Source organism: Dermacentor variabilis, chromosome 2 (genome assembly GCF_050947875.1).
Source record: "Dermacentor variabilis isolate Ectoservices chromosome 2, ASM5094787v1, whole genome shotgun sequence".
Classification (NCBI taxonomy): Eukaryota; Metazoa; Arthropoda; class Arachnida; order Ixodida; family Ixodidae; genus Dermacentor; species Dermacentor variabilis.
In genome coordinates this window covers 54,356,609-54,377,268 of record NC_134569.1, presented here as the reverse complement: position 1 = coordinate 54,377,268, position 20,660 = coordinate 54,356,609, and the positions used below count along the sequence as shown (strand labels likewise).

Sequence of the window (20,660 nt, the reverse complement as noted above, 5' to 3'; positions counted from 1 at the left end):
GCCATCGTTGTGAGACGCCTGTGTGTATAGCAGCTACCAGGGCGCTGTTTCTGCTGCATAAACTCTTAACCCCGCTTGCTGCGTCGAGTTTAGTTTTAGTTATAGTTATATTAGTTAGTTATAGTTATATAACGATTAGTTATAGAACACCGTCCGAGGAGCTTGAGAGCGACGGTAAACCTTGCTATATCGCTGTAAGAGAAATTCAAGGAAATTTTCTACGGGCCGAGACCGGCGATCTGAATATGAGGCAGGCTGTATAGTGGGGCACTCCGCATTAATTTTGCCCACCTGGGTTTCCTTAACACGCACCCAATGCACGTTACACGAGCGTCTTTTTTTTTTCTTTTTTATCATCTGCCCCCAACGGAATGGGGCCACCGCGGCGGGAATTGAACCCGCGACCTCTAACTCAGCAGCGCAACGCCAGAGCCAGTGGGCTACCGCAATGGGTTCTATATCGCTCCCAGCATGCATGCAATATCCTTATTAGACAAAAAAAGTCAATTTCCTCCTTCGGGTGAAACTGTCTTCTTTGTGACGTGATAGCCTTAATGGCCCCGTGTCGTGAAAAGTCTGGTGTCGGCGTCGGACGTCGTCTCGCGAAAAATAATTACGGTTTAACCACAAACACGCAGGCCCGCCGCGTGGCGCAGAGGCCTTGCTGAACTAACTGAATTAGTCCAAGTAAAATGAGTCAGAAAAATCGTAAAGTACGACCTAAACACAACCTACAAACATGATAGCGTAGGATTGTAATTTGAATATACCTGAAAACATAATTATTTTAGGTGGAAACTCAAACACAAACCCTGTTTCCAGCGTTTCTACCATTCATAGAGCGACGCGACCTGCTCGGTTTCTTGCACCACCGTCCAGGTGGCGCTCGCCTCCGCGTGTCCGCAAGAAAGGTGCGGTTGCCGGGAAGCGTTACTAGCAGTCGGGACCGTTACAAGCAGTTGGGGACCTTTGATTGTTGTGGCGTTCCACTCTTAAAGGGGTGGAGACATGAAAATTTTCGTTCATGCGTTCTTCAATTCAAGCGTTGCGTACTGCTTCAGGAAGCACGATACACACCACGGAATTCATATATACCCGATAAATAATTTAATAATAGCGTTATTATACCGAGAAATTTCGGTTTCGGTTTCTTGGCTCCGGGTGATGCTATGACGTCATAGGAGAGGAAACGCAACACGGCTTGGTCACGTGGGTCACAAAAATAGTGACGTAAAACTATGCTGCGTCGTCTGCTCGCGCATACCCGTGCTCTGCCAGCAGAGGTAAAGAACTGGCGATTCGAAGTGAATGTCGCGATTATTATAATTATTGCGAAGAGCGACAACAGCGGTAAGAAAATATTGCGGCTTGTGAGAGTCCGTAATTCTTTCCGAAGCTCCGTAAGCTTTAGCTTTGAAGTAAACCGGAAAAGGCCTAGCGACGATATCGGCGGCGCCGAACGATCAGAGGCGGTGAGGCTGCCGTCGGTGCCAGAGTGACCGCTCCTCGGTCGCTGATTGGCCGCTTCGCCGTACGCCTGCCGCACAAATGGTTCCCAGGCCCGTCCTCTCTGCGGCAAGGAAATCTCGCCGTTCGCGAGCAAAACCACCGTCGCACGGGGGTCCGCGAACGGCAAACGGCGTACGGCGAGTTTCCGCGCCGGTAACGTGGACGGGCCTTCACATTGAGAAAGGCCAAGCGAACGAGAGACCGCTCCGAGCTGCCGAACTATGCGAGGAGAGAAGCGGACAACATGAACGCCACATATCCTGGTCCATATCGGAGTCGGCCGGCTATAGTGTTACACTCAACGTGTAAAAAGGCCCGTCCGCACGGCAACTCGCCGCACGCAGTTTGCCGTTCGCGGGCCGCCGTGCGGCGTTCATGTTGTCCACTTCTTTCCTCCTGTGCCCGTGTCTGCACGCCTTACCCCTTCTTTGCATTAAGAAAGGATTTCTATATGCCTGTAGCTCGGTCATAGTGGAGGCTATGCTTGGTCGCTCGGCTCAGCAGGCTCCCTAATCGGCATTTCATCGCTACTCAGCATACGTCACGTTTTTGTGCTAGTGTACTATGACGTCAATATTTTCGTTCCTCCGCTGTGACGTCATAACTGCCGCGCTTGGGTGTCGACCACGAGAAGGAGCTTTTAATGACTTTTTGGAGCTGAATTAAAATTATTTTGAAATGTTTGCAGCGTCCAATACCTCGTGGGTGTCCTTGCATATGGAAGCAGCCTACAACATACTTTTTATAGCCTCAAAATTTGGTGTCCCAACCCCTTTAAAGGCGAAGCTTAAACGTCCTCGAAATTTTTAAGAGCGCAGCTCTCAGGCGCCCGTTCCTGTGTTGAGCGTCAGCCACGGCGTCGGCGTAACCGGCAGAACGAACGAGCGGAGTGTGAAAGACGGCGATAGCGAGAAGCGCGAGGAGGAAAGCGGAGTGCCGCACGACATGTGCTCCACGGCGGCGACCCTCTACGAGATGGCGCCATAGTAGCGTGCGCCGTAATTATTCGGGGGCTTTAGTGCGCCGTCTCCAGTTGCTGATGACGTCATTACTAAAGCACGTTGCGAGCGTATCCACCGGTACCATATATGTATGAACACAAAGCGCTGACGTGGGTTTCGGACCCAGCGCGCATGCGCCACTTCGCCTGCGCCGTCGCCCCTAGAGAATGCGCTCCACGTGAAGCCACGCGTTCCCGCTTTCGCGCTTTCTTTCTGGTCAGTGAGCGAAGCAGCCAGTGGAATTGAAAACACCTAAATATCAGCGCTCAAATTTCGCGTTATGGAGTGTCGTAACCATCGTTGACTCTTTTCTTTAGCATTGTTAACTTATTTCTTGCTGCAGAACACAGATAATGGGAAAATGGCGTAGCCGAGCTACACTCTGCCCCACTCTTTCGATCGCAGCAGCCAATATATAAGCAAACAGCTTATGTGCACCGTCTGCTGCATGTCCTTTTCTGTAGCGCTGTTGTCAGCTTTCGTGCGTGCCGTATACTGTTACGTGTCCCGTTGCATAAAGCGCTCCTTTTTTTCTTCGCCCTCTAAGTTCGACTGTACTGCACGGATTTGATGAGAGAGAGTATATATAACTCCGTGGCTATGTCCTGACCGACTCGAGGCTTCTTCATTTTGCTGCAGACCTCGATTCACATCTGTATGCCGGCTATCTGTCGTCGAGCGAAGGGCCCGTCCGCAACAGGTTCGCGATTTCGAAACCTCAGACGTCCTACTCGATTCTGCTCAGAATGGATATATGCGACGCCTCCTTATACACCGACATATATACGCATTTCTTGTTGTTCTTCTCGCACGAGGATCCGTGTAGATTTGCCGGCGCGCTTATACGCGTATAACGCAACACCGCTGACATGTGTTCGCTTGGACGAGAAATCGATACTGCTCGAGGAACCGTTTTCCTTGCGCATTGAACGCGCGTATATGGCAACGGCAGTGGCGTCGAACACAATTTGCTGTCCGCCATAGCCTGGACGCGAAAGGACTCTCACACTTCACCTTTCTACTATGACAAAACCTCCTCACCCCTGTATCCCCACGGTTATCCCTATACTCTTAAATCGCCTTCGTGTATACGGTTACGTTGTAGCGCTTGCCTCGGAAGGCTGAGTAAGACACGATCTGCTATATAGACGACATTTCTAGGTTTATCTTACAATGAACACGCGAAGATCGCGAGCGTTAAGCTGTTCCTTGTTTAAAAACCGTTTGCGCGTCCCTCTTTTTCTTATCGGTATTTCGTTTCTTCTTCTGAAACACGTTCTGAAACTTCAAAATAGCGGTTTTCGAAGGATCGTTCGGAGGGTATTACGTAAGTTTCGCTGGGAGCAGAACAGCGTTCGTTTAACCTTCGGTTTCATCGTCGTTAAGCTTCCACTCCCGTCGATCTGAACGTCCTGGACAAACGACCGCATTTATATTTAGCTCCGTCTCCCATGTAGCGGAAAGGGTGCTATCGCCCCGCCTGCGCGCTTTGCGGAGTAAACTGAAATTGATCCTCAATGTTCAATCTCGACGTCCATTCCGAGCGATCGTCTGCGCGAGACGGTATGTAGTAAATATACGTGCACTTTGCGGTGCATAGAGCGAAACGTTTGTTCTCTATCTTATGTCGTTTGTATTTCAGGCGACCTTTATACGGGACGCGATATAAATTTTGCGCAATTAATTCGCTGAGTAAAATTAAGAAATTTATTCAATTCTCCATTAAAATCTCTCATCCGCCGCGGTAGCTTCTAAATCGCTGTTGCGTTTTGCTGCTGAGCACGAGGTCGCGGGTTCGACTCCCGGCCGCTGCGACAACAATTCACATGGGCCAGAATGTAAAATGCGCTTGCGTACCGTGATCCTGTGTTCACGGTATACAAAGAGGTTCAGGTCGTGGCCAACAGCTACCAAATTTTGGACCGCTAAAAGGCTATAGTGTAGTTTCAGGTAGTGTACATACATCCAGCGGCCTCTGCGCAGAATGTTGTGTTTGAAATGAAAATTACGAATGCGTCACGAAAATCTCGCGGAAATGGAAGGCTCTTATCTCTAAGCGAAGGTAAACGTCGCCTCTACCACTCGCCGAAAATGACGTATAGGGTGATCCAGCTAGTGTTAGCCAAGCAGTTACAAGAAACAAGAAGTTTAAAAAAAAAACACGGTGAAAGGTACTATTTTAATACCTCTGGTTTCCGGTCCAGACCGCTGACGACTGAACACCGTATGCTTTTTGTTCGTATCTTGCACCGCGTTCTTTACATCCTTTAATGTTTGATCAGCCTGGCTAACGTTAGCTGGGACAGACGGTATTAGAACGTTAGTGGCCCTTTGTATGGGAACATGTACACACACACTATAGAAAGTTGAGTGTGTAAATTTGGATTTTAATTGTGCAGCAGCCGGTTCCGGCTGTAATGCGCCAGGAGCAGAGCTTATAGACTGTTGAGCACCAGCGCGGCTCCTCGGCATGACAGCGCCCGCTGTACGCCGATCTCCGAGGCGATGTGCTGCGATTTGCGTCACATCTGCTAACCAGTAGGTGCACGCGTCGTCTGCTAAGGTGTCACCTGAAGGCTGCTAATAAGAAAACTGGACAGCTGCCAGCACTGTAGCTTTGTCACGATTGCTTCAGTGGTGCTAGTGAAACGACGGTTTGCTAAAACCCGCAGGTGCGCTTCTCCGCACACAACGTTTTACCTAGCCAACATGGCAGACCTTGGACTAGAATCGTAATTAAGGTGTCAATATGCGGGCTGGTGACGTCGTTATTTTTGTCCCTCCCTGTGCCGTTCAAGCTTTCTAAATGCTCGTCTCAGCTTTAACAGTCTCTTACTGTCAGGAACACGGCCGTCTTGGTTATGGCAAGATGGGTGTGTAGGAAAGCCTGCTTACGGAATTTTGCGAATCGTTCATTGTCGTCGCTCACGTGCCTCGAGAAATTAACAGTAAAAAGGCGCACCTTTGCTTGAATGATAACGCTATTGCGGCAGCAACGTGCTGCTTGGACCTTGACTCTTCATGGCGCTTCAGTGGTAGAAGTGATACTACAATAAAATCGCATCGAAGCGACGTCCAGTTTGGTTGTCCAAGATACCTGGGCAACCATGATACAACAAAGTAACCTGCAAATCATGCTCATTTAGAGAAAGGGCGGATTTCAAAGCATCCGAAAAGCACTGTCCGCCATTTGCAGTGTCATGAAAAAAAAAATCATATCGACCGAAAAACAGTGTGAATTAAATGGAATGTTGCGAAGGAATGCGTTGCGTTGACACGATCTTCGCTCTTGCCTGCATGCACATTCTCTTCTTTCATGCCGTAGAGCCAGAATTCACATGCGATGTTGGAAACGCGTAAAAGGTCAGTTTGTCATTGCGTGCTTACCACAGACCAGCATTCAGGCATTCAGCACGGCGACATGGGGCGAACTGCCCTTTTTGAAACGTGCATAGAGGCTTCTCGCTTGTTGCCATATTATATTTGGTATTAAGGCTGAACTTGTAAAGAAAGGAAGTCAGGGCCGGGTACCGATCTTTCAACGGCAGCGTTTATACCTTTCTGGTTTTCGACCATGTCACTCTGCTGAATCCTGCTTGTGAGATCACCGTACAGCCAAGCTCATTAATAGCACTAATTAGACTCGGTGAATCCTAGAGGGCGGTTATCTATAAGCGCAGATTTTAGACTGCTTTTCTTAGCGCTATCGTTCTGCTCCACGATCCCCGCATTTAACAACCACTCCCCCATCTTTCTCTTTCTCTCTCTGTCTCTCGCTCTCTTCTGTTTTTCTTTTTGTAAAGGCGGCTTTCTCAGACTTTTGTGTTCATCTTGAGCGAGCATACAAGCTAAACCAAGAGGCTCAGGTTTTTTTTTTTTTTTTTGAAACTAAATGAAGGCAACAGACAAATAAACCTAGGAAAGCATTGGGGAAAGTAACTGTTCTCTTTAGTTAATCAGGAAAAGGAAAATGGAAGATGACGAAAAGACATTTTGCCGCAGATGGAAGCAGAACTCACATCCTCCGCATTGCGCGTGCGATGCTTTACCATTGAGCCTCCGCGGCGGCGGTGCACTTTCTTGGATATTGATGTAGTGTTCTAGATATACCTGCGACGGCGACGACGATGACTTAGTGACGCCCCCTTTGAAACGGGGCGGTCTCAAATAGTCACCTAGTGTGCTTCAGTTATCAAGTATGCTATACATGCTTTTCGGTCTCGCATTTCCAGTGGCGTAGCTAGGTCGTCTGGCACCCGGGGCCCATAGGCCTTCTGTCACTCCACTCCCCGGGTGTAGCCGGCGGAAAGAGAGGTGTCTTCAGATGTATGACACCCCCCCCCCCTCACTGGCCCCTTGCACCCGGGGCCCACGGCCCCCCGGCCCCCCCCTGTTGCTACGCCACTGCGCATTTCTCATCATCACCATCATCACATGTCCACTGCAGGACGAAGTCCATTGCCAGCGATCTCCAATTACCCGTGTCTTGCGCTAGCTGATTCCAACTTGCGCCTGTAAGTTTATTAATTTCTTCACCCGACCTAATCTTCTGCCGTCCTCGACTACGCTTCCCTTCCCTTGGCACCCATTTCTGTAACTCTAATGGTGCACCAGCTGTCTACGCTTGGCATTACATGACCCTGCCCAGCTCAATGTTTTTGTTTGTTTGTTTTTCATGTCAACTAGAATATCGGCTATCCGCGTTTGCTCTCTGATGCGCGCCGCTCTCTTCCTGTTTCTTAACGTTTAACGACTACTAATAGGCGACGGTAATTGGATGAGACGGCGCATTGGGGCGCCCATGGTAAATTCACCCATGGTCTATAGGGCGAAAACGACGATTTGCCGAATTTGCCATTGCAGAAGTACAAAAATGAGTTGGAGTGCATATACGGCAGGCATTACCAAATCCTGATTGGGAGCTTACCACTGTCGCTGCAAAGTGTACAATCGCTGCATTCTACTGGTACTAACATATCGGGCAGAAACTTGGAGGTTAACAAAGAAGCTCGAGAACAATTTGAGTACTTTGTATACACCTCCTTAATCTTTTTTTTTTCTTCCTTAAGACTTCTATGTCTACCTTTCAGAGTGCTATTAGCAAGCGCCACTCAAGGCGTATAGGCGTCACGGGTAGCAGGCAGGATTGGGAGCAGGCAACTGGCTAATAAACCCTCCCATGCTAATACCTCATGGCATCGAGGCTGCCGAAGTCGTGACGCTCGCTGTACAGAGGACGAGAATAAAAAAACGGAATCTGGGGGGCTCGATGTTTTGCTAGTTAGAACAATACAAAGTCAACAGACAACGAAACCAGGGAAATACCATTATTATAGTTGTCTATCTTCTACGATTATAGTTGCATTCACATCGTTACACGTGCCATGGCTGCACGTCTTGTCTTGCTTTGTTTACTGCGCAGTCAGCGTTCTGCTGTGAACCTATAATCGAGGTTCCGTGCTCCGTTAATTCTGTCGTTTCGCACTCGCAGAGAACACGGCACTGAAGAAGGCCGCCGGGCCCTGGTACTCCCGCATCCGGGCTGCCGTGACCCGCTGCCTTCGCACCGGATGTCTGTGCGTCGTCCGGAGGCAGGCGCCGCCTTGAAGCCGCCGACAGGGTTGCCGGCCGGCTGGCCGCCGTGGCCGCCGGCTAATTCACTGTATCGTCATCAACTGTGCCGGTCCGCTCTGCAGCCGTCGTCTTCTCGGCGCGCTGCGCCGTTGTCTTTTACCGCGGCTCCCAAGAAGGTCGGCTTGCGCATCTCTTTCTGTATGTGTCACCGCTGCCTCTGGTAGTTGAATTGTACGTGCGGCCCTGGTGTCATTGTATGCGCTGCTTCCTTTTCGCGGCCATAAACTCTGCCCCCGTCGGAATACGGAAACGCCCAGGTAGTCCCGACGTACGAACCGTGAATTCGTTCTTTGTTGATCGTTTCTGTACTCGAAGGCTCCGTCTCAATGCCCTGCGTGCGCGATTGCCGTAGAAACCGTTTTGTTCTTTAATGTCGTTCTTCCTTTCGTGAAAAAAAAAAAAAAAACGATACCGGAGTCGTATACGCGAGTGTACGATCTCCATCGCTGTGTCACGTATTTCCCGGAATGTGCTCGCCCTTGTGGTTGGTATAAGGTCTTAGCCGACGTATTCGCGGCAAAGTGTCCGTGGCGCTATAACCTCGTATATCGACCGCTGTCGCCAGGTGCTGGTCGAGAGCGCCTTCAGCACCTGCTCGCTCTCTCATCGTCGCACCGACCGATGACTGCATGGTCACAAACACGCGCGTCGAGTTTGAGTCAACGCCGGTATAGTTAGCGTTTAATTAACAAACAATTAGCGGCGCGCGAGGGCCTGCGTCGTCGTCGTGGCGCTCGCGCCTGCCAAACCGAGCACTGAGAAACGTGGACGAACATGGCGCTTCAAGTTGACGCCTCAGGCCTCGTTCGAGGTTGTCTTTGTCTAGTCATGCTTCACTTGGCCTCCGCGTAAGCGATGGGCGAACAGAACACGCGATTCTGTGCTCTGACGCTTGCGCTGGTTATTAAACCGACGGGAACTTGAAGGCGACGCGCCGCAGGAAACTGTTGCTCGGCGTGTTTGAAGCCCAAATGCGCGAGGCCTATACGAGTTATAGCGTGACAAAGAGTTTCGATCCGAGTATCGTGCTTCGTTTATGTTCTTGTGGAGCACAGTTGCGCAGCGTAAATCGGCGTGCCATCGGGCAACAGTAAAAACTGTTTCAAATTGATCGAGCCGAGGTGCCGGTCCTTTCCACAGCGTGCTTTCCGCTCTGTAGCGTGTTTGAGACTATCGGTCCGCAGTGGTTAGACCACGGGCTAGCCTACGTGACGGATTCTGTAAAAGAGACAAAAATATGAGCGCGTAGAAGACAAACTCTACGAGGTCGATCCTGCCTCTGATGCGAGGACACATTACGGCGCGTCGCCGTGTCTGTTCGTTGCGCTAACTGTCCCATCTTCGGACTGTTTTTGTCACAGTAAATGACATTACAGAATTTGGGTACTGCGTACAACGCAAGCGCTTTTTGGACAGTGCGATCAAGACAGCGCTTTTAATGCACCAGAGTGCACGTGTAGGTAAACCGAAAGCTGGAGCCACTTGCTGCGGCTCTCCTTTGACGCCGCCATTTCCATTCTTTAACGAGGAGTCTCGCGATGTCTCGAACTAGGCGAGAACGGCGCAGTTACGTGCGAACAGCGTGCTGGCCGCGTGAGCGTGCCGTTCACTTTTCGTTGCGATGCACGCATGCGCACTGTGCACAAGGTATCATTCGCTCGCATGCTAAAAGTTCTCTCTCATCTCTTCGCGTTAAAAAAATGCGATGGAAATGTTACCTATGTTGTTGCACTGCAGTGGTTGCTGCATTCTTAATCATTGACGCCTGGAGTATAAAGGAGCTGCGTCGAATCTGTGACGTCCGATTAGAAGTGGGCCCGCAGTTCCGGGTTTGCCTGCGAGAATCCTTGCATTATAAGTAGCCACGCCACCTGCCCAGTGTTGATAAGGCGAGAAAGTGTACGTGCGGAAGCGTATATATACTGACTCGGCAGTGCTGGTTATCTGTACGATGGCGCCAACATACCGCGCTCGTCGTCTACAGCCGAGTTTAGACAGTATAGGCACGAAATTTTGATCCGGTGAAGCGAAAACAACCAATGCGTCTGCAACAGATCTGGAGCCGCGGATCGAAAATGCATTCATCTCACCGCGGGCAAGGTGCAGCATCGACACCGTTTCACGAGGTACGGTTAGTACGCAGTGCCTCTGTGTACTCGTATGGATCGGGGCGTACCTCCCTCGATATAACGCCCCAGTGAATGAAACAGGTGCTCGAATCAATATTTGCCAACTCAGGTGTATATAATGCGCTCGCCGTTTGCGATTGCTCGAACGCCTGGCAGCGGCGTTCGTGCACTTAGTTGTATACCTTCGCCGAAAGAATTCGCCAGCATGTGGGTTGCATTGAAAAGCCTCCTTGGAAGTATAATTATATATAGACGGAAGGCGACCGTCGCATTTCGCCTACGTCATACGTCAGTGGAACGCACACAATGCATTCGACGAAAAATAACGAAACGACTGAGAAAAAAAAATACGGTGCAAGATACAATTACAAAACGTACGGTGTTCGGTTTTTACAGGTCTTGAAACAGAACACCAGGTCTCGTATCTTGCACCGTGTTTCTCTCTTTCTTTCTTCGTTCAACAGCATGGCTAACTTTAGCTGGAACACGCTATATAAGGCTTGTCTTCCTCTCGTCACTGCAAAGCGTGCTTTAACGTGAAGGCGTGAGCCCGATGCAGCATGTGAAAGCCCGCTTGCAAGCCTCATAGAAAATTTTGGTCATACGCTGCAAGCTGTTACGTGTCCTCTAGGGAGCGTTCTGTCGCAAAAAAAAAAAAATTTTCAAATCGGCTCAATAGAGTGTTTTAGTTGAGCGTCTTTACGGTACGCTCCGCTCCGAGCTGCCCCGCTAAGCCACAGCGGAGCGGCGAGCGATTTTCACGTCTTAGCTATACGTTAAGCGCAGCGGAGCGGACCTTTCGTAGTTGCAGCGCCCCCTGGCTAAATTCAGGCTAATGCAAGAAAATAAAAACACTTTATTATCACTCTTATACAGTAAAACGTGTATGTGTATATATATAACTTATTTCTCCATGAAGTATCTAGACGTGCGCTTGTAATGCGTTACCGGTCCATTTTGCCAATGTAAAATAAAGCGCCGTCTTGGGGAACGCCACGTGTTAGCCAGCGCGCTTGCTTTCTGCATCCAATCCAATCCGTTCTGACGCCAACGCTAGCCAAAGTGCGGCACGCTCCGCTCAGGCAGCTTCTAAGCGGACCGTGTTCCTCGCTCCGCTATCCCGCTTACGGCTAAGCGGACGGCGCATGCGCATTCGCGCTTCCGCTCCGCTTAACTGCTTAGCGGAGCGTAAACACGCTCAACTAAAACACTCTATTAATGGCCGAGGTAGAAATATTTCAGTGCCGCGAACCCATGCTTTCAGCAGGCGCGCTCCAGTGCCAAGCAAGACGCTCTCTCCACTCGCCCCGTCTAGCCTCCGCACGCGAAGTTCCTTCCCTGCGTTCTTCCATACCGTACCTCGAGGATCGCATGACGCATACGTCACAGGCCCCGCCTTCATTTCTTTTTGTCCTCGCTTTCTTTTTTCGGCGATACGCACTTCCGCTGACAGCATCGCGCGCGAGCTGTTGTCTCGTTCGCGCAGCGCACGATTTTGCGCGCGGTGCACAAGGACACATCACTAGCGGTATTATTCAGTGCTACACGAATACTGAGGCAGAACAAGTGGATCGCAGAGCATGATCACGCGCTGCAACACGGTAGAAAATGGCGTAGTTTCGGTACCTGCGCACGTGACTGCACGACCGTGGGAACAAGTAGACGAAGCAGAAGTACATCTCTCTTGCTTCGGTGCGAAGTAAAACAAAACAAAAAAAAAAACACGCAGACATTCCGTTTGTGTGTTTTATTATTTCTCTAAACTTCGATTCGTCAATTCAAGCAATAGATCACACAAATAACCAGATGGCGCCTTAAATAATTCTCCAAGTCACGTGTCACCACGAGCGACGTCGCACTGCGGACCCGAGTACGTCACCGTCCGGCTTGGAGCGGAGCGGCCCCGTGGAGAAGGGAAAAAATGGCGTTCGGATTCAAATTTCAGACCTTTTCGCGACGCTAGCGATGTAATTATTTGCAAACACGACTGTCGGCGCGCATTGTATGCTCTGCGCTTGTCAGCTCAAAATGGGCAGACCTGGTGAGGGGCCCTTTAATGGAGTATAATAGTATACTTAGCCTCCTGTATTGCAATTCGCTTGTTGCTGTTCTTTCGTACTGCATGGTAATCACCCAGTGTTGGCTGGTGTCTTTTGCATGACAAAGCACAGTCGACGAATGTTTGGGAAATAGTGAGGCACGTGAAAGCGTTATTACATATATATAGAGAGAGCTAGATTATACAGTGGCCGGCGGACAGATAGTTTGAGCGCTGTCATTATACGTTATAGCGTAATTGAATTTCAGAGTTCGAACGACCACGGCGGCAGCGCTTTGGCGTCCTTTTGTTATGCCACGGGATCCGTTAACAAACAGACTACGGATGAAATATTATGTATACACAAGCCGGGTCTTGTGTGAGTTTCGCAGTGCCGCTGTCATTGTTTTCGCAGCAAATCGATCGTCACGGCCTTGCAACTTGCATTCGGGTTTATTATTCGTGTTAACAGGCTGTCGCAGCGTTCTTTTTTTTTTTTTTGCATACTTTTGCCAGCGGAAGCATAGATGGAAATTTAGGCGCCTATACTTTTCCAAATGGATTGCTTTTTATAATATAACTTTACAAAGAGCTGGCGAAAGAGGTACGGCCCGCCGAAATATGATTATATTGACACTGTACACGTGATCAAAACACGAAATTGCTTGGCGACTGCTGTATGTATGCAGGCAGTCACATATGGGCTGACTTTTGTTCCGCTGTTTAAAAGCCTCCTCGACAGTGCTGGCTGTCGCGCCTGTGTGCGATCAATACCACACGATCTTGTGTCCCATCTGTGCGTAAGCGCGCGAAACACAAAGATGAGGAACGAAAGCCTTAATAGGCACGTCTGACGTTTAGCTATAACTGATTTTTGAATGATTTTTTTAAGGTTAGGATTGAGTGAAAAGAATGCTACGGCTAGCGGTATTAAACGCGTACCATGAACGAACTCAATGAGCAGGTGCGACATAAAAAGAAAATAATGCCAGGATTTTAGGTACCAAAGCATGATCTTATTGTAAGGCACGCCGTATTTGGGAACTCCGGCTTTAGTTTGATCACCCGTGGAGCACTTTGCCGTGCACCTAAGCCTGAGTACACGAGTGTTGCATTTTGCCATCCATCGAAATGCGGCGGCCGCGGCCGTGTGCGCAACCGCGACCGCGAGCTCAGCAGCGCGACGCCATAGCCACTTTGAGGTATACCGCGGCAACGTCGGCGAAAGTACCAAGTGAGGCGGCACACACGTTCATCTTAGCGAGAGACAGAGAGAAAAAAAAAACACTCGGGGACTGTTGATGAGTAGGTCGTCTTTTTCGGCGTACTCCAAGGCAGATTTGTTTGACGAGCGCTCCCAGGTATATACACGGCGACGGTAGATAACATGCGAAGTTCTGTGCGCGTGTTTTCCCGCGCAGCATTTGCCTAGCCAATATGGCTGACCTCCTGCACTGAAGAAACTCAGAGGCCCTCTGCAAAAACATGGGTGGCGCTAGAGCCGTAGGTGGACAGGAATGGTGACACCCCGGTCTACCCGACGACGCACTCCTTACGTACGATTCTATAGGTCGAGGTCTGCCATATTGGTAAGGTCAGACGAGATGTGAAGAGAAGCGCCCACTTATGGAATTCTGTGTATTGCCTATTGTGCGTTTAGAAAAGACACACTCGAGGGGGAAAAAAATTCAGCAGAACCCATCTCATGACGAATGTCGACGTTAATGCGATTATAGCGTTGAATAAATGTAGCGGCATACTGTATTGCAAACGTCGAAACATTATTCAGCGTTTTATCGCGATTCTTATGCACACTCTGCGCCATCTGGCGACGCCGCCGTAAAGTATGCGCATGACTCGTGTTCGATTGCGCCGGGCATCGGATAAATTTAAAGGATCACGGAATATTCAAGTTAGCGGGAAAACATTTAGCGGCATAGCTAGATAGATAGGCTGCCCCCGGTAAGTGTGCGAAATACCCGAAGAATGCTAATCGCATTAATAGCATTGACGTGCAGCAGTGGACCGAGGAAGAAATGCGGCAAGCGACTGTCGCCGTAGCTCTACAGGGGAAAGGCTGCCGCTCGGCTTAATGAGGTTGATGCGTTCACCCATTCTAACACCTCTTTCTGCCCGGGCAGCCAAATGCCCGGCGTCTGGCAGTGAGACAAGCTCTCGCGCGAAGGACCCTCACGCTTAATCCCACTTGTACAGGCAAAAGCGCTTTCACGTGCCGCTCGCCGTGTGTTTTCGCCATTTAACGCCGCATTCCTGCGCCTGCTTGCACCGTTTCACTCAAGAGAACGCACCTGCCAGAGCAATTGAAAGCGGCCATGCTGTCACGTATGGCGGCCACGTGCTGTCACTTGAACAATCGCACCAGCGCCGCGCAGACTTACGCCCTCACTCCCTTAAAATGGCCGCATCGCGCGTTGTTTGAAGCGCGGTGCTCACTCGGCTCAGTGGTACAGGGTTTAGCACGTTCTCACGGGACACGACTAACTGAGAAAGGCGAAAAGAAAGAGAACTAATAAAGCGATGAGAAGAATGCCTGCGCAACCTTTATATGAAGAGAAGTTAATCTGTCTACATTCGCCCTTGCCCATCATTAGATCTCGCTCACACTTTTTCAGTAAAATGCCGTTTCACACCGTTCAATGTGTATTCACGTAACCGTTCTCACTTTCGTCATTTCCATAACAGGTGACGTCATTGTCAGTGTTTGCGATAGCCGCGTCATAATGTATACTGCGTATAGTACATGCGAAAACGTATGTTGCGTTGGGTGGCCACGTGAAGGCGTTCTGGTTTTCTTGCACGTGTCGTTGCGCCGTTGGTGTACTGCAGAAATGGCTCGCGCACGGCGGGAGCCAGGAGTACAGGTCACGTGACTTGACGGCGTGCTCAAAGTGGCGCGACTCTTGCTATGCACCGATGTAAGAGTGCGCACCAAATATGCGTGATCTTGCTCGCTGTGGTATCACTCGACACATTCACGTGTACAGTCCCTCACGTCGACAGCGCCACGAGGCCGAAAACACTAGCAGCCACGTTTTAGCGATGACTGCAGAACACTGCCTGCTGTTCAACTCGAGTGTGGTGAGCGTTATATCTATTTATTGCACATCATGATCGCCGACTCACCGACGGCGTTCTTCTTGAAGACGTGCAGGCCTCCATAGGCGCAGCTTTGCCTCGCGAATGACGTTATTGCGCTTGCCACACTTCTACGTCGTGCTATAGGTAGCTGTTAACCTACCTCCACGCCTTCTATGACGTTTATCTAAGGGTAGATAATTTCGCGGCGCCGCGGAGGCACGTGCTTTTGGGACTGTGGAAGGCGAGTGCGCGAGCCCCGTGCTCCTGCTCTCCGCAACCTGTTTCAGTATTAATAGCAGGCGAATGCCGCAGTCTGTTGGCTATTGCCTCCCAGTCTCGCACATGGCTGGCTCCATCGAGCGTAATTTTCTTTTTCCCCTCGTGATATTGTCTGTGCCATTGCATCTTTCTCACGCGTGTAGGGTGTCTAAGTGCCCGCCTGAATTCACGTGTGGACATCCTACGCTCACTGAGACTTCGGCGCCATATAGAGCGGGACCGTCTCGCGATAATCGGTTTAATCCGGTAATGCAACACCTGAAGGTCAGCGGCGGCGCCCTCGGACCATAACGGAGGCTATATCCTTGGACGTGTACACGTATTCGTGCACAGCGCACTGTGCAAAAAACGCCGCTCTGGCGGCACGTTCGGTGTCTGTTTGTCGTTGTTACCACGCCGGTTTCTCTTGCTCTCTGTTCGCGAGTCAGCGTGTATACAGACCTCAAGCGATGATTCAATTCGCCATCTGTGCCATTCGTAAGTAGCAGTTCTCGTCAGAGGCGTCGCGTGCATTTCCTTATTGCGGCAGATGTGGTGTCAAGACGGCTTCGCCTGGTGTCACAGAGACATTCCAGGTAGCCGACCTGGAACGCAGCCTTTCTTTGACGTATCAAATTCGTGCCCCCTGACGTCGCGGAGGTGTGTCGACGCCTTTTTTATAGTTTCGCGGGCTCGGAACACACCGGACCTATCCGTATAGATCTCCACGCACAACACAAGTGGATGCAACAATCGCTGGCAAACACGAATTCGTTGGGTGTCCTGCTCGTAGAAACACGTTATAATAATAGTGTAGAAGAGGAGAGGAGGTTATTCGAGAATATGCAGCAGCATAAACTGCAAGCAACCTCGTTCGTGGCGCTTTTAAGGTGTGCACTTGTCGATGTACGGAACGTATACGAAGCAGTGCCTCCATATGCAATGCGCAGTAGTTAACGCGAGCGCGCGTTATGCTTAAAAGAGTGAGAGCGCTGGCTATTTTTGTATGCAGCTGACAAGCTGTGGCTGTCCTACGTAGCCTTTTTGTATGCGCTAATACACTGAACGAAATCCCTAAGAAATGACTTATGGAATGTCTTGACCGTGCGTAGAGAAAGGCTGGCCGGCCTCCGTTATAAATTGATTGGCCACCTGTTAAGATGGCAAATGACTTTTGATGAGGGCTGACAATACTATACTAATATGTGACACTTTATGGTTTTGGACGTGCTTGTAGGGCTCTCCGATTTCGCTTCAATGACTGTGCTTACTTGAAAGGTAGTGCTTGTGTATTCTTTCTTTTTCTTTAATGGTGGAAAGTTTGGGGCGGGAGGCATTACCATCGAAAGCTGAGTCTTAAGGTTTTCTGTGTGCTTTCTATTCGGGCAGCAGCCCATCAGCGTATAATTAAACGGGAAAGCTGCTGAACTTCAGACTCGTTTACATGGCTGGATAAAGGATGAGGAAGATATGCGTAGGAGACAACTAATAAAAGTTGTTTCTCATTATGCTTATCCCTCAACGCCGCGGGTATAATTATATTTACATTCGTCTCGAGAACCCTTTCGCTTGGCCTGTTCGAGCACATGCGGGCGCCTGAAGTATGTCGTTCGCGTAGGTAAATTAAACTTTCCCTTTTCGGAAAGATCACGAAACTGTGCGTCGATCGTAATAGGGTCTTACATCTGCCTTCATTGTATACGCTTAGCAAACCAGCAGCGAATACAGCAAACTTTCCCATTGACTCCGCGCTTTAACCGGAACCGTGCTTGATCTCTGCCTCAGCTGTACGGTTTAGGCAAACTGACTGGACAAAAGTCGTGCCATCGGGCCAGGCAGTGCGTTCCACGTTATATATCGTCCTCCACGCGTGTTTGTGTGTGCATAGCGAGGTTCACGGCCACAGAAGGCGCCGTTCGCTCGACTGAACGGCGAGGCAGGATCGCGAGGTGAATAGATTCCTCTTTCGGGGGTCCTTTTCCCTTGGCTCGCCGCGCCTGTGTTGTCGATGCAATCGATCCCGGCTTGTCATCACGCCGGAAGAATGGCGATTAATAACGCGACCGGCAGTCTGAAAAGAGGTCGCCTCCTCATTCCTCGCCGCGCTTGTGTGCGACCCGTCGTCGACGTCAAAGAACGACGAGCCATCCTCTGTCTGATGTGCAGAAACGAACCTTCTCTGCCGATTATTATAGACAGTGTGCTTGGCCAGTGACGATCAACTGGAAGCTATAGAAAACAAATAAATAAATAAGAAAGCGCAAGTTACAGCAACGCTGAGGAAACGTGACCGTTGCAGGCCTGCTCAAAATAAGGTAGAACAGAAAAGTACTCAATACCATCAACGGGTTAGATGGCGCGGATGTCTTTCGCTTTCGCTTAAGATGAAGTAGACTTCACTCAGCATCTACGCTCACAATCAGATGAGTCTTGTCTAAGCGCGTTGAAGCCTACAGACCCGATCGTCGCGAACTAAGCAATTCGCGATGGTTTCAAAACGTCGATCTACCCGCCGCCTTATCTTACCCTTTCCTTTCCCACTCGTCCGCGTCACGTCTCTGGTCAGTGACTGCACCCCCTATGTTTCCGCCGCGAGGACTGGCCACGCGAACTTCCAGCGAACATTCTTTTCTTTATATGTCGAACCCTTGATGGAATATCGATCGTTGCGGCGAGGGCAATGCCCCACGGACTGCCGATAATGTCGTGCCGATGGAGGAGCACACGCACGTGTAGTTCGACATGTTATGTAACACCCATATAACAGCCAACAATGTACTACTAACAGCCTTTGTCTTCGAGTGAGCTTTGCCAAGCCCGTTGCCGGCGTCGAATGGGAGAAGGTATTTCTTCATTTCGAGCGAGACGGTAACACTTATCGGCATTCCTTTACTCGTTCTTCGCAGTTGCGTCATGGGGGACAAGATTGAAGCCAGAGAGGTTAACCTGTGCAGCATCCACTTTGCCACCCACCGCGGTAGCGAGAGCGCAGTCTGTCGGGCTCATGGTCTTGCAGGTATATCGCGGGTACGCACGTGTTTCACGTAACTTGAACCAAGGATTAAAAAGAAATTAAGCGGTAAACTGCAGCTGCCGTGAAAGCAACGACATATTTCTGATGTCATGTTGCGCTCCGCAGAGGCTATATATATATAATGTGTGTGTGTGTGTGTGTGTGTGTGTGTGTGTGTGTGTGTGTGTGTGTGTGTGTGTGTGTGTGTGTGTGTGTGTGTGTGTGTGTGTGTGTGTGTGTGTGTGTGTGTGTGTGTGTGTGTGTGTGTGTGTGTGTGTGTGTGTGTGTGTGTGTGTGTATATATATATATAATGTATGTATTCCGCTTAAATGGTTAAATAACTAATGTGAATTACGAAATACCGTTAATATCAGCCTTAGGTTCAAGTGGGTTTCGTTACGTTGTAAATGGGGTTCAGAAACAACCGATCCAGTGTTTTTTTTTTTTTTTTTTTTTTTTTGCTACGTGCGTTTCGAGCGAAAACGGATAGTGGCTGCCGTTTATCAGAGACGGTGGTACTCGTTTACGTGGGCGCTGCAATACGATAGCACGCGAGCGCAGTCACGTCTTTATTTGTTCGTGTTTCGCAGTCTTTCTTGGATGCCAGAAAGAAGCACCACGCAGGGGGTGCGTTGCCGCAAAAGACTGCATCGGTCGTTCATGAATCCCCTCTACAACGTAACAAAACGTACTTGCCTCTAAAGCGAATAATATTATTACTTCATGATTCGTGTTAGTTAATTAGTTGATAAAGCGTAATATAAAATATGCGCCCGAGGAGCGCCACACGACGGAAGACAATATCTCGTTGGTTTCACCCGGCTGCGGGTTACCGCTTCTTTCTTTTTTTTTTTTAATCCTCGGTTCAAGTTACGCGAAATGCCCGGTATAGAAAATTGAGCTGTGTCTTTATGTTCTTGTCTTACAATATGATATAATTACTGTTCTGTTTCCGAACTAATTAGGAACGCACTATCGCTGCATCTGCTTGCCAGACAAAACAAGACAGAAATTCTTGCACATGGCACATTGTCGACTGAACCTTGTTTCTTTCTATCGCTGATATATGTGAAAAAGAGTAGCCGTCACCATTGTTCGACATCGAAACCTCATTTCACCTTAATAATAATAATAATAATAAACGCTTCGAAATTTCAGATATTCTCGTGAAGTCGCGCCACTGAACATTACGGGGGGCCTCACGTTTAGGTTTGAACAAAAGCCGAAGCTCATGTTTTCGTAAGGTCCACTGTGGCGTTTTAGTTCACCCTACTGTTCCATAAAAATGGTTTTACTGTCTTTTTTGTTTTTGTTTTTCTGCCGGTTTTTTTCTTGCTGCAGTTCTTTCCTATTACGCCGAGAGAACAAAGTAAAATCGTACTGTTTAAAAGCACTGATGTGAGCTTGTAAAGTTTGTTTATATTCTTTAAAACTTGCTGTTGTGGTCAGCGCTCTTTAATTTTCTTTAGTTCTGTGGCGAAACTTTTGAGGAACCACTCCTGCCGCTTGGCGGCTTTTCCGTGACGTGTTTCCGTTTACGTTATACTTATGACACGCAAGCGGTTCCTTCGCTCCTCGTTTAGTTACTTTGAATCGTGTATTACATCAAAAATATCACATCGCTTTGCTTAGATATAGGCGAATTACTAAATCCGATTTGTTTGGATTGCGGATTGGATTAGATTTATTTGGATTATTTGGGTTGTATGTACTAAATTGACTTGCGTGCAAAAACCATATTCTCGCTGTTTCCGCCGGTGCATTGTGTTGATCCCTCTGCAAAAGTGCCATTTGCCTGCTTCCAATTAAGGCTAGTCAATCAAAAAAAAAAAATCTGGTCATTTTGAGAAGTTTCCTCACTGCTGGTCGTTGCGCGTTCGTCTATATTTAGGTACTCTTTATAAAGAGTACCTAAATTCTTTATTTACGCTGTAATGAATTTTAGGATACCGTTACTGCTTGCTCCTACTGCGCTTGA

At 49.2% G+C, this 20,660-nt stretch overlaps 1 protein-coding gene across 1 annotated transcript in view; it reads left to right on the top strand.

Annotated features, from left to right (window-relative positions):
* Positions 1–17,907, top strand: part of LOC142571894 (uncharacterized) — a 118,192-nt gene extending 100,285 nt beyond the window's left edge. The window contains exon 7 of the mRNA XM_075680579.1: positions 8,002–17,907. Within this exon, the coding sequence (XP_075536694.1) occupies positions 8,002–8,117 (116 nt within the window). The 3' untranslated portion in view covers positions 8,118–17,907. The remainder of the gene's footprint in view (positions 1–8,001) is intronic.
* Positions 17,908–20,660: the final 2,753 nt, after the last annotated feature.